The 15,720-nt window shown below is 47.3% G+C and overlaps 3 protein-coding genes across 3 annotated transcripts; 1 reads left to right on the plus strand and 2 right to left on the minus strand.

The window, feature by feature from the left end:
- Window positions 1–835: 835 nt before the first annotated feature.
- ACHE_21196A (uncharacterized protein) lies at window positions 836–4,336 on the minus strand (the record flags this gene model as incomplete). The annotated part of the gene is made up of 1 exon (XM_043275252.1): window positions 836–4,336. One exon carries the CDS (start codon window positions 4,334–4,336, stop codon window positions 836–838), a length of 3,501 nt encoding a protein of 1,166 aa, XP_043134260.1.
- A 4,852-nt stretch (window positions 4,337–9,188) lies between these two features.
- On the plus strand, window positions 9,189–9,700 carry ACHE_21197S (uncharacterized protein; the record flags this gene model as incomplete). Its single annotated transcript, XM_043275253.1, has 2 exons — window positions 9,189–9,474; window positions 9,537–9,700. 2 exons carry the CDS (start codon window positions 9,189–9,191, stop codon window positions 9,698–9,700), a joined length of 450 nt encoding a protein of 149 aa, XP_043134261.1.
- A 1,835-nt stretch (window positions 9,701–11,535) lies between these two features.
- On the minus strand, window positions 11,536–13,326 carry ACHE_21198A (uncharacterized protein; the record flags this gene model as incomplete). The annotated part of the gene is made up of 1 exon (XM_043275254.1): window positions 11,536–13,326. One exon carries the CDS (start codon window positions 13,324–13,326, stop codon window positions 11,536–11,538), a length of 1,791 nt encoding a protein of 596 aa, XP_043134262.1.
- Window positions 13,327–15,720: the final 2,394 nt, after the last annotated feature.

The raw sequence follows: 15,720 nt of genomic DNA on the forward strand, positions 1-15,720 counted from the left end.
TTTGTTCTGCTAATTTGGCAGAATCCTTTCCCATGAACAACCTTATCAACCAATCCATGATTCTAAAAATGGACACTCTGGGTACAGCCTGATCGGAAGACTGGAAATGAAGCAGATATCAGGTTGTTGGTCTAGCAACCACCATTGGCTTGGCAAGAAGTGAGAATTCTCTGATCACTGACTGAGCCGATAATATGCAACATCAGCTTATAGCTCCACTACCTAAGTAGCTTTAAAATAACGTACTGATTTGAACTGACGAAAGAGTAACTGGCGATGAGATACCAAGTCGGTGAGGAAACGGCAAAATTTTTTTGGCCTTCGTTGCTCTTCTGACCTGGGCGTGGTTGAAGGGTTTCTCTTCGTGGAATCTGGGCAAGAATGAATTCACTAGTCAAAAATGACTCGCGGTGGGCGGGAAAGTCTCACCTTAATAACTGACTGGCCTCCAACTTGAATGCCTGAGGCTTGGAGACCCACATCAAATGTCTCTAGCTATTGTGGCTGCAGTGAACTATTCGTGACTTCGCTCACCCACTAACCTAGTGGGTGAACCACAGGGCTGCGATAATAACACCACTGCGATAAATTCCAATTTGTGGGAATCCCATACAAATTGGATAAAAGGTCTTTGTTAAGGGCTAAGCCCGTAGTGCTAATGACTAGCTATCTCACAAAAGATTTCGTTGAAGAACAGGAGAACGGATGTCCGATCGGACAGCTTTATATACAAATGTACGCCGTGCGGGGTAGGTAGTCTGGTAACCCCTCCGATCATCTCTCCGAATAACATATCATTTATTCTACAGGCGCAGCCTGTGACAACACCCCCCTCCTAAGAATCATCCCCATCCCTCACAGGGCTCTGGCTTCCGTGGCGTTGCTCCCATTCATCCAGTGCGGCGGTATTCTCCATGTTGTGCGCAGCAGTCCATTCAGGATGTAGATAACCGGTCCATTTCACTAGGTATTGTCGCTGAAATCCCCGTCCACGGCGGATCTGTCGGTAGTCCAGTATACGCTCCACCTGGTATTCTTCCTCGCCGTCAACAAGCACAGCTGGGGGCTGATAGTCGTCATTGCGCTGACTGGGAAAGGGGTTGTTTGCTGCTGGCCGGAGGAGGTCAACATGGAAGACAGGGTGGATACCCTCTGGTGTGTTCAGTCGGTAGGCATATGGGCTAATCTGTGCTAGGACAGTATATTTGGCCTGGCGCACATCAAGCTTCTTGCTGGGACGGCTTGTTCGGATATTATGCAGGGCGAGCCAAACTTTATCACCAGGCTTGTAGTGTGGTGCAAGGTTTCGGTAACGGTTGGCATATTGTTCCTGTCGTTCCTGGGCTGCAGCTAACTCACTTTGAGCGACCTCCAATGCATTCTTGAGTTTGTCAGCTATTCGTGCACCTGCAGACCCACTGGATGATTGTTGGAGTTCTTCAATGACTGGTTCAACTAGTTGAAGTGTCTCCAGGTGGAACCCATGGTCAAGGAAAAAGGGGCTGAACCCAGTAGAAGCTGCAGTCTGGTTGGCAATTGCAAGCTGCGCCATAGGTAGGATTTCTGACCAGTTGTCCTGTGCAAAGTTGCAAAAGTTACGGAGATAGCTCTCAACAACTGCATTCATGCGCTCTGTTTGCCCATCAGTTTGGGGGTGGTAGGCAGTGGATAGGCGTCGATTGATCTTGAGGAGGCTACACATGCGTTCCCAGAGTTCACCCACAAACTGTGAGCCGCGATCAGAGGTGATAGCAGCTGGGAGGCCATGGTATGCCACAACATGCTGCAGGAACTTTGGTACAATGTAGTCACTTCCTGTCCTTGCACAAGGGATTAGGATAGTCCCTTTTGTGAGGCGGTCTACTATCACCAGGATAGCACTGTAACCATTTGACTCTGGCAGTCCTTCTATAAAATCCATGGAGAGTTCACGCCATTTGCGATCTGGGATAGGTAAGGGTTTCAGCAGTCCTTGTCGTCGATCTCGCCATATGTTGGTAGCTCCACATTGGTCACAATTCTTGACAAAACGTTTCACATCTGCACTCATATTGGGCCAGAAAAGTTGTCGAGCAAGTAGACTATATAGTGCATTGCTACCTGGATGCCCAGACAGTGGGGAGTCATGGGCTTCTTGCATTAATCTTGTTCGTAAAGGTTCATTATTGGGAACCCATCGTCGTTTGCGAAAGAGGATCCGACCATCAGAGTCTAATTCACATTCGCCAATTGAGACCCGGATTCCCAATTCAGGAGGGAAATGAGGTAATCCTGCACGGATGGCATCACAAAGTATGGGCATAGTGGTATCCTCAGCTTCTGCATGGCTCCATTGCTGTTCAAGATCTGAGGTGGTGTTTTCATTTTCTGTAGTTCCATTACTAGTATGGATTGGTAGGATTTGAATGGACTTGTCGACCTGTACAGCTGACACACAGCATATGGTGCATTCACTGGTCTCAACAAATGCATTAGGGTCCAAGAGGCGCTTCTCTCGCATCTGCAGTCGTTCATCACCTGGGTCGTTGGGCATGTCTTGATCTCGGCGAGATAGGGCGTCAGGAGTAAGGGCAAGTTTCCCAGGTCGGTACTGGAGGTAGAAGTCATAGCGGCTCAATATATCTGCCCAGCGCATCTGTCGTTCATTAAGGCGTCGCAGTTTCATAAAATAGCGGAGATTCTTATGATCAGTGATAATGATGAACTTGGGTGTGCTAATGAGCTCTGATTCCCATTCCTTCAAACAATTGATGATTGCTAGCAACTCCTTGTCATGGATCTCATAGTTGCATTCTGCAGGTGAGTTCTTTTTTGAGAAGAAGGCACATGGGCGCAGTACCCCATTGTCATCATATTGGGACAATACACCACCAGTAGCCCAGCCAGAGGAGTCAGCCTCTACCACTGTAGCGCGGTCTGGATCAAATTGCGTTAAGATAGGTGCAGTGGTAAACATCTCCTTGAGCTGGTTGAAAGCCTTGTCAGCATCTGAATTCCATGTGAATTTTGCTTCCTTCTTGGTGAGTGCAGTGAGTGGTGCTGTGATATTTGCAAAGTTTCGTATGAACCGTCGATAAAAATTGGCGAACCCTAGGAAGGAACGCACCCCCCGTACACTAGTTGGGGCTGTCCAATCCTTGATAGCTGATAATTTGGCAGGGTCCATGCGGATGCCTTTGCCTGCCTCAATAATAAAGCCCAGGTACTTGGTGGATTGTACTTCAAATTCGCACTTGTCAATATCAAGCTGAAGACCAGCATCCTTGAGCCGTTGCAGGACTTTGGAGACTTTTTCACGGTGGTCCTGAAGGGATCCAGAGGAGAAAACTAGGATGTCATCTAGGTATGCAGACACAAATTCATCAAGGAATTCCTGTAGAGTCCAGTTCACATAGCGTTGGAAGGTGCTCGGTGCATTGGCGAGGCCGAAAGGTGTGACTAGCCATTCAAAAAGGCCAAAACGTGTGCGGAATGCAGTTAACCATTCATATCCCTTCGCAATGCGGATCTTATGGAAGGCGGCAATAACATCCAGCTTGGTAAACCATCTAGCTTTTCCAATACGCTCCAGAGTCTCATTAATCAGGGGCAGTGGATATCGGTCCTTCTTGGAGATTGCATTAAGGGCACGATAGTCACAACAAAATCGCAAGCCACCCCCAGGTTTCTTGACAAATAGGACTGGTGCAGCTGCAGGGGAATCACTAACACGTATGAACTGCTTGTCCAAGAGTTCCCGCAGGGTTTTCCGCAGTACAAGGAGCTCTCCCCGGGACATGTTGTATAGTGGACCCCAGGGGGGTTCAGGTGTGTTTCCCTTCTCATCCTTCCCTACTAACTCAATTTTGTGATCCACCTGTGGTCCACGGTGTGGGGGCAAGGTGTCTGCCTTCTTCCGTTCAAACACTTCTAACCAGGCATGATACTGCTTGGGTAGCTTTTCTCTAGGGTCAGAGTGATGTTTAACCTCTAGGGCCTTCTCAATATCCCGCATGCTGGCAGTAAATATCTGTACACTATGGTTTTTCTTGCGGCGATCCATCCAGACCCTGAATGATTGAGCGCTGACCTGATGGATCTCCATGTCTGGTTCATGCTGCAGCGAGGGGACATGATCACCATTGGCCAGACGTAGAGCAGGTACACCCAGGGGGCTGTTCGCAATAATGGACACTCCTTGGTGGTAAAGCCAAGGTAGGCCAAGAATGAGGTCTTCACCATCAATGCGGGGAACAATGTATGCATACATTTCCTGTTGTTTATTCCCACCAACGTCCATAGAAAAATAGGCGACTTCTGTGATTAGACCATCTCGTGGACCATCAAATCCTCGCATGCTCCGGGGGGAGATGGATATGCGCTGTAATCGGTGACGTAAGGCGTAGCGTTCAGATATGATACCATATGTTGTACAACCAGAATCTGCTAATGTTTTGCAATTGCTCTTTCCATTGACTAAGGAGCTGACTAGCAGTGGGGGACCATTGAAGTGAACATTTTGATTGAAGGTACGCCAATATCTCTGTAACCGATCTAGCTCTGACTCCTGTGGGCGACTTTGCACAGGAGTTAGGCTTTTCCCGAAGGTACATCAGGCACTGGTGTGGCTTGGGTGTCATCCAGGACAGCATCTGTGACATCCTCTGCGGTGAATTCAGCAACCCTCGCTGTAGGACGTTGTGCAGGGAGAAAAGGGCACTGGCTAATCTGATGACCAGCAGAGCCGCATCGGAAACAGCATCTCTCCTGCTTCCGGCGCTCAATCTCTTTACCACTGACCCATCGAGCCCGCTTGCGTTGGGGGTTTCGGGCATGAGAAATGGTGGGCTCCCAGTCCATGGGGTCTCCTTGGGTAGGAGTAGCTGTGGGGGAGGTTGCTGGAGGAGGAAACATGGGTGTAGTTGTCCGTCGATTAGGGGGACGTCGGTGTTCTGCAGAGCGCTGTTGGTATTTCTGATGCCTATCATAGATACCCTGGAGTTGAACACAGTATTCGCTAAATGTTTTGCAGGTAGGCGCGTTAACAAGTCGATTGAATATATCGTCATTGAGGGTGTTTTCCAACCAAAAAATCTTCATATTGTCAGGCTGGTTCTGTTGGCCAGCCTCCATCAGATAACGGTCAAAGGTTGCAAGCAGTTCATTGATGGTTTTGTTGCCTTGTTTCAATGTGCTAAGGTTGTACATAGCCTTCCTCTGGAGCTCCTTATCCATATAGTTGAAATCAAGATGTTCGAAGAGTTTGGTCACTGTATCGTCGTTTACCATAGTGGGCGAATCAGCGTTGGCAATCATCCATGGAAGAATATGGCTAGCTGCATTGCCAGACAATCGTCCATAGGCATACCAGAGGCATTCATAAGGACCTCCCAGGGCCTTCCTGTCGACATGGAGCTTCGCTTTCAGGAGATGTTTGAAGTTCTGATAGGAAGCAATATCTCCCTTAAACACCTCAGGATCTGGTAAGATTTTTCGGGGGCGCTGGTGCACACTATTGTTATCATTGCTTTGGCTCATAGTGCTTGGGGTCTCCTGTGAGTCTGTAGTTTCCGGTTCAGCACTCAGTGTGGATTCTTCGTGATCGCTAATGGTAGGGGCTTCATATGTGGGCATGAGTTCTTGTCGTCGTGGTTATCGTCGTGGTTCTCGTCGTGGTTCTCGTCGTGGTTCTCGTCGTGGTTCTCGTCGTGGTTCTCGTCGTGGTTCTCGTCGTGGTTCTCGTCGTGGTTCTCGTCGTGGTTCTCGTCGTGGTTCTCGTCGTCGTGCGTGATTATACTATTTTCAGTCGATCCCTCTATCGCACGATTGGGCCGCCGATAGGAAAGAAAAGGAACGAAATCTAATGTTAAGGGCTAAGCCCGTAGTGCTAATGACTAGCTATCTCACAAAAGATTTCGTTGAAGAACAGGAGAACGGATGTCCGATCGGACAGCTTTATATACAAATGTACGCCGTGCGGGGTAGGTAGTCTGGTAACCCCTCCGATCATCTCTCCGAATAACATATCATTTATTCTACAGGCGCAGCCTGTGACAGTCTTCTTCATATATATCCACCACAATAGCAGATATAGGACTTTGAATACAATATACATAAATTTTGAATTTTTATTTCCAGCACCCTTGGAGAATTTTTTGAGATTAAAAGTATTTCCAAGATATTAAGAGAAAATACTACGTGCCTGTTTGATAAGGCATCAACTATGGTTTACAAATAATGAAGGTAAAAGAAAGTTATTCTCTAGCAGAGCAGGATTAAATTCAGATAGTATTTCAAACTATATCCATACTTCTTGTTGTGGAATTATGTGTTAAGGGCTAAGCCCGCAGCGCTAATAACTAGCTATCATACAAGATTTCGTTGAAGAAGGGAAGAACGGACGTCCGATCTGACAGCTTATATACAGAAGTACGTTATGCGGGGTAGATAACCAGGTAACCACTCGATCATCCCTCCGAATAGCGTATCGTTTATTCTACAGTCGCAGCCTGTGACATTATGATGGGTATAAGAATATGCCTTTTATATGGGAATCCCATATTAATAAAGCGCTGTTATTATCGCAGCGTGTCATGGACTGGGCCCGATGTGCTCCTATTACTAGGGTACGGACAAAATGGTATTGCTGGAGAGGAGACTTAGATACAGGCTTGTGTGGAAGGCTAATAACTTCCAACAGATGACTAGGATGGAACCAGGTGGTCGCAGCCACATACACTATGTGGCGCCTGTCATGGGCTCATCCACCCTCATTTTCATAAAATTTCATAAAATTCTCACGCTTCACCTGGTTTGTGTGCATAAAAATGATTATTTATCTTAGTAACTAGTTACTGTTTGTCCATGTTTGATCACCCGCGGGTGAGGGCGAGACCTACCCAAGAATGTACATTTGGTACCTTTGATTTAACTTTGCGGCTTTTAAACATTTGGAAATCCAATGAAACGGCCTTTTTCTTTTTCCCTTGCTGCGTATCCCTTAGCGAAGGTTTGGTTAAGTAACAACGGTTAGGTGTGTTGGGAATTTAGCGTGATCCCGCGATCGGTCCACTGGGCTGAAACACAAGGAGAGGGTTGTGCGCACTTTATCCTCCCCGTCTACACATTCCTTCTGTCTCTCCCACACACAAGGTCTGCTCACGCTGGCGCTGCTCACTAGTTCGGGGAATAGTCGCTCCAATTCCTTCGAAGGCGGACATAGCCGACAGACCTCGCCCTGGCACTTGACGGTAGATCTCGTCCTTGGCAGTGGCTGTCGGATAACCGGGCCGCGGGAGCTTAATGCTGGTACAAAGGGGGTCAGTAAGCACGATATTCCCTTAACCCTCATGGATTATATGGCCTGCGACCCGCAGAATTTCCCACGAATGATATTCCAATAAAGACCCGATTACCCGCGTTACTGCCCACTGAGGCACTGACCGATGTATCCTATCTAGCCGCCTTGAGCTAGTGTGTTGATTTCGCTTATGAATGATAGCAGAGGAAATGTTTCCCAGGTTTTTGTCAGTTGGCCTGTGCGACATGGTCCATGCCGGTTAGAATCAGTCCGAATCTTTATAATGTGAGGTCTTTAGTAGTTCGGCTAAATGAATATCACCCTTACGGCGTGGAACCTATGATATTGAAATTTTATCTCCATAGTTCAACATTTTCTGGCAGTCTCACAGGAAGCCTATGAAGATTCAAGATCATGATTCAATTCTTAACATAACTAGCCCAAAAGGCCCACAGCAATCAAAGTGGCCGCTGCTGGATACAGGAATGCTGGATTCTCGCTCAGCGCCAACGAAATTCGTCCAATGTAGGGCACATGTCCCCGAACTAAGCCAATGATCTCCTCTCGATGGACGTACGGTTGCCCCACTGGGTAAAAGAAGCTGTCGTCAAATTGGCAGTTATCACCCTTGGTCAATATAAGTTGCCTTGAGAGGATCAGTACCGCTTAACCTGATGCTGAATAGAGCAGGAAATACCTTGGTATGCTTTCTCGATCATCCTCCAATCGGGTGAGGACTTTGATGGCTCGGTGAACCATTGGCAGACGGCGCCCAGGAAACCACACCACAGGAATGTCTCCCACATTAATCTTTTCTTGTTGATTCCACAGCAGGATGAGGTCTCCTCGGTGAAATGCTGGCTCCATCGACTCTGATGAAACCACCATTACTGGATGTGATGAGCCAGTGATCCTGCACATACCCTTCCAAGCTGAGAACGTGAGTCCTATAAACAATGCAATGGGCAATAGGAGGCCACTGATGCGTTTGGGACTGGGTTTTGAATTCATTGTTGAAGAAATTGCTGCTCATAGAGGAAGTAGGGTTGTATATTGAGGGGCAAGACTCTCAGAACTCAGAATGTAGGAAGTAGGCCGATATTAATTCCGTATTCACGGCCGCTAATCCACCAAGTGACTTCATGAAATTTGTAAAAGTTCCGCCCAAATCCTTGAGGCATTTTTTTGCATAATAAGACCCTCTTGCCGGCGAGGCTGTGTCTTGGTTGCAATCTTGGATCCTATTTCAAAGAGCAGATGATTGGCATTCCTTCATGGACATAGATGCTTGCAAGCCGTGATCATGTTTCCTTACTTTGGCCTGTCTGTAGTAGGACATTCACTGAGTATGAACGCTCGGTAACTGTATAGCAGGTTTGATTACTTTGGTCTATGTGGGTTAGGCAGTGAACTATTGCACATACTAGACAGCCCGCTGCTAGCAGGTCCCGTCTCTTTCTTTTCTTTCTATTAAAATTTTATCGGATATTCTACCAATAGATTCTTATTGAACGAGACCGTCACATTCCCCATAAAATTTCCACATCGAAGTCCACAAATTGGGGCCATTTGCTATCCCAACGAGGAAATCCAACATCTTGGCTCTCAAACAAACAGTCCTCTTTTCCAGAATAGTGGCCATAGGCTCTTGCTTGCAAGGTTCGTGTCAAGTAATTTCCATTATTTGTAAACCACCAGTTCTATCGGCACGTCTCATTGGAAATCCTGAGCAGGGCACTCATTTTCGATCGATCATATGGTCCTTTTGCAAGGCTACACTAGATCGAAACATATAAGAAGGCTCATCTCTCGTGCTTTGGAAACTATCCATTCACTCTTGCAACTCAGTCTACAACTTCTCGTTTCCATCAACTCTTTTCTGCTATACTTAGCAAGTACCAACAAAAAAATGTACAACGCAGCAATCCTCGGTGGCGCCGCTATGGCTGCCCTCTCCATGATTCCCTCCTGCCCGGCCCCCATTGGCCTGATCGTCACTGGTCTCGCTGCTCCCCTTGCTGGTGGCCTGACCTACATTGGCATCAACTCCAACGTCAACTATAAGCGGGACGTCGGGGGCATGCGTAAGGTCGCTCGTGTCAATGGCTACCCCGGTGTCTCGCAGCAGTCCTATGACCAGTGCAAGGACTCCAACAACGGCGCCAAGGTCACCGTCACCCAGACCGCTGAGTCCAGTAAGTCACTCAACAAGAACTGTACATTGCCATCTTTGATCTTTTTCTGATATTATCTGTAGGTTTCCGCATGGACGGTGTTACCCCCGAGTGCATGGACCTGGCTTCTCTGTTCACCAGCAGTGGCTCTCTCTACCCCTGCGGCTCTGCCTGCCTTCAGTACGATAACCTGGACAGTGCTGATGTCGCCAACCTGCAGAACACTATCCAGAGCCTTCTGAATTAAGTTCATCCACTACTTTATATAAGATGATCGGGCTTACGGCTGCTGTCTGCAAGCCCTTTAGTCGTTCTTCTACACAAGGATGACTGTTTCAAAACAATACAAAACCCTATAGCAGGGTAACCCCTTTTGGCATACATTTGTTTACTAGGTTGTTTGCTTCCTTGGTTTTCTGTTCTTTATTGTGTTTTGTTTTGTGTCGTTTTATGTACGTCAAAAAATCAGAATGTCCTTTTGAAAACACAATTTCACTTCGTAGCTTTCTGTCTTGAACACAGAAATAATCAAAAGAGGGAGAGGGGGGAGTGTGGGAAGAGAGACAGGAAAGAAGGAAAATAGTCACTAGCTAGGCCATAGAGGCACCTCGAATCATAAATGGTTATTGATTGAAGCTATTTAGAGAAGTGCGCCGAAGCCTTAGGTGCCCGCAGTCCACCTGTAGACCTTGACAAATCCTGTCCATGGGAGTCGGGAGCCATCACGGGCTCGGAATTGTAGATAATAGTTGAAAAGAGTGGATAGCTCAGAATTTGGGGAATCGCGGTCGATAATGGACCTGGACATGGGTACCCATTTGGGTACAGGTCTCGTACCCATACCCGAGTTCCGTTTACCCTTGGGTATAAATACCCAATGATATTCTATGGGTAAATTTACCCATACCTAAGGTAACGTTTATACCCAAGTTTACACAATTTTCTTGCATAAAAATCCTTCGTCACTAGCGTGTATTTTTCTCTGTTCCTATCCTGTCACAGTGTCAACAATTATCATATAATCTAATAATCTCTCTCTTTTCTCACTTACCATCTATAATATTACAAGAAGAAAGCTATAACCAATAGTCTACAACGTAAATTTGCCGTATGCTAATTTCAAAGTATTTCCAATCAGTGGAAGCCGGTTGATTTAGAAGTGGTCTCTTCGTTGCGTATTCAGATAGAATATATATTTTCTACGCTATAGATAGTACCATCATACTTTTGATTAAAGCTCGTTATAAACTTGATTTATCTTGAAAGAATAAGAAAATTCTGTCAGTGTCTAGGATCATAGTATTAAATGTACCTGTTAGTTAGCGGGGCGCTGGAATCCGCTCCCATTGAACCGTCCGTCTGCCGCCCGCCACCGCCTGCCGCGGACGGTCATCATCCTGCTCGTTGCGGTATGGGCCCTACCCGTCTAGGGATAGCGCCGTTTTTCCACCGCTCCCATGCTGCTCCACCATCCTTCAACTGATCTATATAACCCCAACCTGATCCCCTCCAAGGACGACGCACTTCCTCTTCTCTTTTCTCCCCCCATCCTTCCCACCCAGTGCACTGCCCTCTTGTGAAGGATGTCGCGTTATCCCACGATTGCCCTCTTTTTGTAAGGCGGTCGCTCTGCCCCTCCCGTTCATCAACCCTCCTGAACTACGGAGTCGCTGTGACCCGATTCAACTTGCAGCTGCCTTGTTGGCTCCGACTCATCCTTTACGCTGCTGGTGGAGGATTCTTGAGAATCATGAAAGCAAGTAGCCTCCGATTTTCTCCTCTACCATCCCCTTTGGTAGTGATGGCAATCTGGCATCGCGAGAGCGATTGCGCCAAGAGCGCCAGGGGAGACTTGAAGGTCAGCAGTATGAACAATAACCGCTTCTTCCGGGAATTATGATGTTCTGCATAGCGTGAGAACGTGAGCGACGGACATACAAGATCCATATTTTACGTACACGTGCATCTACGAAGAGTTGTAGTTCCTTCTAAGAGATATTTCACCGGATGCGCCTTTTTATGAAGAACCATTTACATGGGCAAGTTACACGAACAAGCACATATACATTCACGATTTCAAGACTAAGTGGAAGGCCAAAGGCTATCATGTACAGAACGTTGTTTGTCAACATCAGTTTCAACATCTGCGCCCTTCTCATACGTAGGCAATGAAAAGCCTCCCAGTGCAATTATCCGTAATTCGATTTGCTTAGAGAGTGGATGCTCTGTGGTCAAACGTGCCTCGGTATTCTCGAGCGCAATTCGATATGCGTCCAGTGCCCTAGCAACTTGACTTTGCAGTTCGTAGAGTTGACCGAGTTTCCACATCCCAAAAATATAATCATAATGCTCACTGCCGCGAGACTCTTTAACTCTTCGAAGTGTGCTCTGCGAGAGTTCTTCAGCCTCATCGAGACGGCCTTGTCGTGCATATACCCGTGCAAGTTCCCCGCATCCCATGAGGACACCAAGATGCTCGTCACCAAGGCTCCGTTTCCCCGCCGCAATCCCACCCACCAGCATATCCTCTGCCTCGCCAAGACGTCCTAACTCCACATGGACTTTTGAGAGATAACACAGTGCCCACAAAGTGTACGGATGCTCTTTACCTAGCTTTTCTTTGCGCGTTTCGTACACCAGATGCATCATTCGTTGCGCTTGTTCTCGTTGCTCAAGGTCTAACATAGCCATGGCTAAATTGCTCATTGTGGTCAGGGTCTCCAAGTCGTCCTCGCCCAAGATGTCTTTCCGGATCTCCAGAACTTTCTCGTGTAGGGCTTTACTTTCCTGATATCTTTGCCATGAACCTAATGTTACTCCAAGATGATCTAATGCAATGAGCGTGTCCAAATCTTTGGGACCCAATGCCTCGCTTGACATTCGCGCAGTGTCTTCAAGTACATGCAAGGACTCGACATATTGCCCATTCAGCCAAAATGAATGGCCCAATTTTGCCATAGCCTGCAAGGTCTCACGATGAAAAGTGCCGAGACGTCTCGTACGGACTTCGACAATCTGACTCTGTAGAGTGATGCAATCTTTCAATTGCCCCAAGCCCCAGAGAATATCCGCGAGAAATAGGGTTGCTCTCTGCGTGATCTCGTTGTCGTATCCCAGGGTCTGTACCATTAAATCCTTCACCATTGAGAGGTAATGGGCTGATTGGGAAAAGCGACCTGATTGAGCATATAAATAGCCGCACTTGGCAGCAGTTCGAGCTTGGGCTCGCAGGATGTAAAACATAGTTGGCAGAATCAGATTAAGACCTATAAATCCAAAGCTACCAAGCCGACTGTTGAAGATCTTGATTTCGACTGGACTCGCAGCAATGCATTCGTCGAGGTGGGGGATAATGTCCCTCAGGAATTGTGAGTCTGTTTCATGGTCCTTTCCTGATGGCAATGTAACAGCCTCCAGGAGGGTGTTCAGGGCAATATAAGCCCAGACCTTTCGTTGGCTTGGGTTGATGCGATCCCTGGCCCAGGTATGTACTAACGGATGCAGGTAGAACTTGTTAGTACCTTCTTCGTAGTTAATGAGAGAGCATATGTATAGCTCCCTCAGTGCAGACTTCACGTAAAGCGGCTCCGTATCTGCAACATCTCGTCGGAGAAAACGTGGAAGCAAAACTGGAGGTTGAAGGCGCCTAGTCAGGGCTTCCCTAAACGTAGAAGCAGTTGTGGAGGTCTGCCGATTCTCCAGAGCTCTTTCAAATATGTCTACACGAATGTTCCGGAAGTGATAGAAACTGACAACATTGAGGATCTCTATAGCGTCCTGGCTCTCGACGGTTTGCTTTCTTTTGAGGTAGTCAAAAGAGAGATCGAACGCAGAGTAAATGTCATCTTGCTGAGAACTGGAAATGACTTCCATGGGAACGGTCCCAGAAGCAACTGATGCCCGCTGGCGTCTTTTTCGATAGTACTGATAGAACCCAAGATATTCAGTCAAGTTGCAAAGTTTTTGGGATATAGCAGTGCCCGCCTGTTTCACAGCAAGTGCCAAATATCCCAAGGCTCTTGTGATCTCATTACCGGCGGTCTCAGTTGAATTGTCCCAAGGCGTAGAGATCCTAGCTGATCTAAGAAGCAGATAGAGAGCTTCGTCTTCTTTGAGGCCTCCAAGCTCTATGCTCCCTACATTCCCGTAGTCCTGAAGGTTTCGATTCCTTGACGTTACTAGGATATGTCCTCGATTTCCCGGCGGAAACAAGTTGGGAAGATGAATGTCAGGATTGTCGGCGTTATCAATTATAAGCAGCCAAGGCTCGCGGACTTGTGAGAGGAAGTATTTTCCTGAGCTCTCCGTACCTTCCAAACCACCTATCTTGCCGATCGCAGAGTAAGACTCGGCTGCAAGTCGTGAAGTGGTCGCGTCAATTGTAAACACGGCCCAGTAGCTATGTATGGGATCAGTACCAAGTACAAGTTTCAATCTGCATCTGGGATATGCAGCGCTACTTACCATTCCCGGTGATCGTATGCAAAGTTTGTACATAGCTGGCTTTTTCCAGACCCAGCAATTCCGTGAACCACAAAACGTTTTTGGCCTTGCATGCTGAAACTGATATTCGTCGAGAGAAAGGCCTCTCTGATCTTTCTATAAGCATTGGTTCGTCCAATGTAGCTATCCGAATGAAGCATGCGGGTAAAGTAGTACTGATTACGCGTCTCTTCTCTTGGAAGTTCGCTAAAAAAAAGATCTGGAAGCTTGTCCGGTAAAGAGAAACGAAAGTCAGTAAGTTCTTGGGCTTCGTTAACTCTTGCTCGAGCCATGGCATCGTCGGCTTCTTTCCAGCGATGGAAGATAATATTCGGTGACATCCGGCAATATCTCTTCAGAGTAGAGAGCACTGTGCGGTAGGATGGGCTCGACTCTGAGAATTTGATCATCTGTGAATGCGTCGCACCGACAATCGCGCATTTCGGGGCATCATATATGACCGGAGCAGCAGAAGTCTGATCAACAAGGAAGTCAACATAACCCCCAAAGTCTGTCGGCATGCCTTCCCAAAAAAAGGTCGCGTGGAATTTTTTCATCAAAGGTGCAAATTGATTTGTAATTGTCTCCAGGCTGAGAAGCTTCACTCTAGGCTGAGACTGCGAATTTTTGACCCGCCGCGATTCAGCAGATGTAGCTGTTGAAGACTGCAGAAGAAGCCAGTTTGCTATATTGATATGATCGTGCGGGGTCCCAAAGAAAAGAATCGCAAATGTCGAAATAAAGATATCGTTCAAATGAGCGACAAGGGAAGAAGTGGAACTTGCTGAGTGGGCAAGCGCTTTCTTGACCACTACTCCCCCCAGACCATGACAAACGAATATTATAGGTCGACGTTCACAGTTTTCGAGACTCCTGTCCCCTTCCAAATCTGCCACTAAAGTGGTCGCAAGGCTCTGGATCTTCTCCACGATCCGTACGTCATCATATGAAGTGGGTGAGGCTTCATATCCAAATGATAGAATCCGCGCCTTCGGAATATGAAAGGGGACTAGGTCCCTCAGCCACAGGGCGCCCGACTCTGGTTCTATCCAAGCAGTAACAGGATCTTCATGCAAGCCATGGACAGCTACAATGCTGATATCCATTTTCGTTAGTGTTATTGAGGGATATTAACGTAAATGTCATTGCATATTATAGCCATACTCAACTGCATTTGTACATCCACCTTGGTATTCAGCGTCAGAAAAATCAAGCTCTCGCAGGTGTTGAAGCCCTAAGGCCATTGCAGCGGATTTTAGTAGATTATGAAATTTCGTATCAGCTCAGAAGTAACAGAAGCAGCAGCAATTTGCGCGAAGGAAACGGTTATAGCTTATCAGCTCAGCCGTGTCAGCCACAGGATTTCCCAAATTTGGTGTACTATGAGTTTGAGCAGGCGGTGCAGATTTTAGCAAAAGCACTTGCTTATTGCGACTTCCCTGAGGATGCTACGAGTACTATATATCGCGGTCCATCTTGTGGCCAAAACAACGGAGCGGGTGACGGCACGGGGCGGCACGAGGCACGAAGGGAGCGGGGCTTGTATAGGTGGAGCAGGCCTCTCATTTGATAGCCGTACTTGTGATGGTCGTGGATTCGGTTCTGTCTGCGGCTACGACTCATCCAATCCGAGCCTTCCTGTTAGCGCTGGGCTATACCTGTGGGGCTCGCCAATCACACACACGCCCCAACGTATCCGACCCTTAACAGATAAGGTCTCCAGTTCTTCCAACCATCTGCTAATTCAGATATTCAAACAAGGTAGAGGGAAAATATGCAGTAAAA

The sequence above is a fragment of the Aspergillus chevalieri genome, chromosome 2, assembly GCF_016861735.1.
Source record: "Aspergillus chevalieri M1 DNA, chromosome 2, nearly complete sequence".
Taxonomy (NCBI): domain Eukaryota; kingdom Fungi; phylum Ascomycota; class Eurotiomycetes; order Eurotiales; family Aspergillaceae; genus Aspergillus; species Aspergillus chevalieri.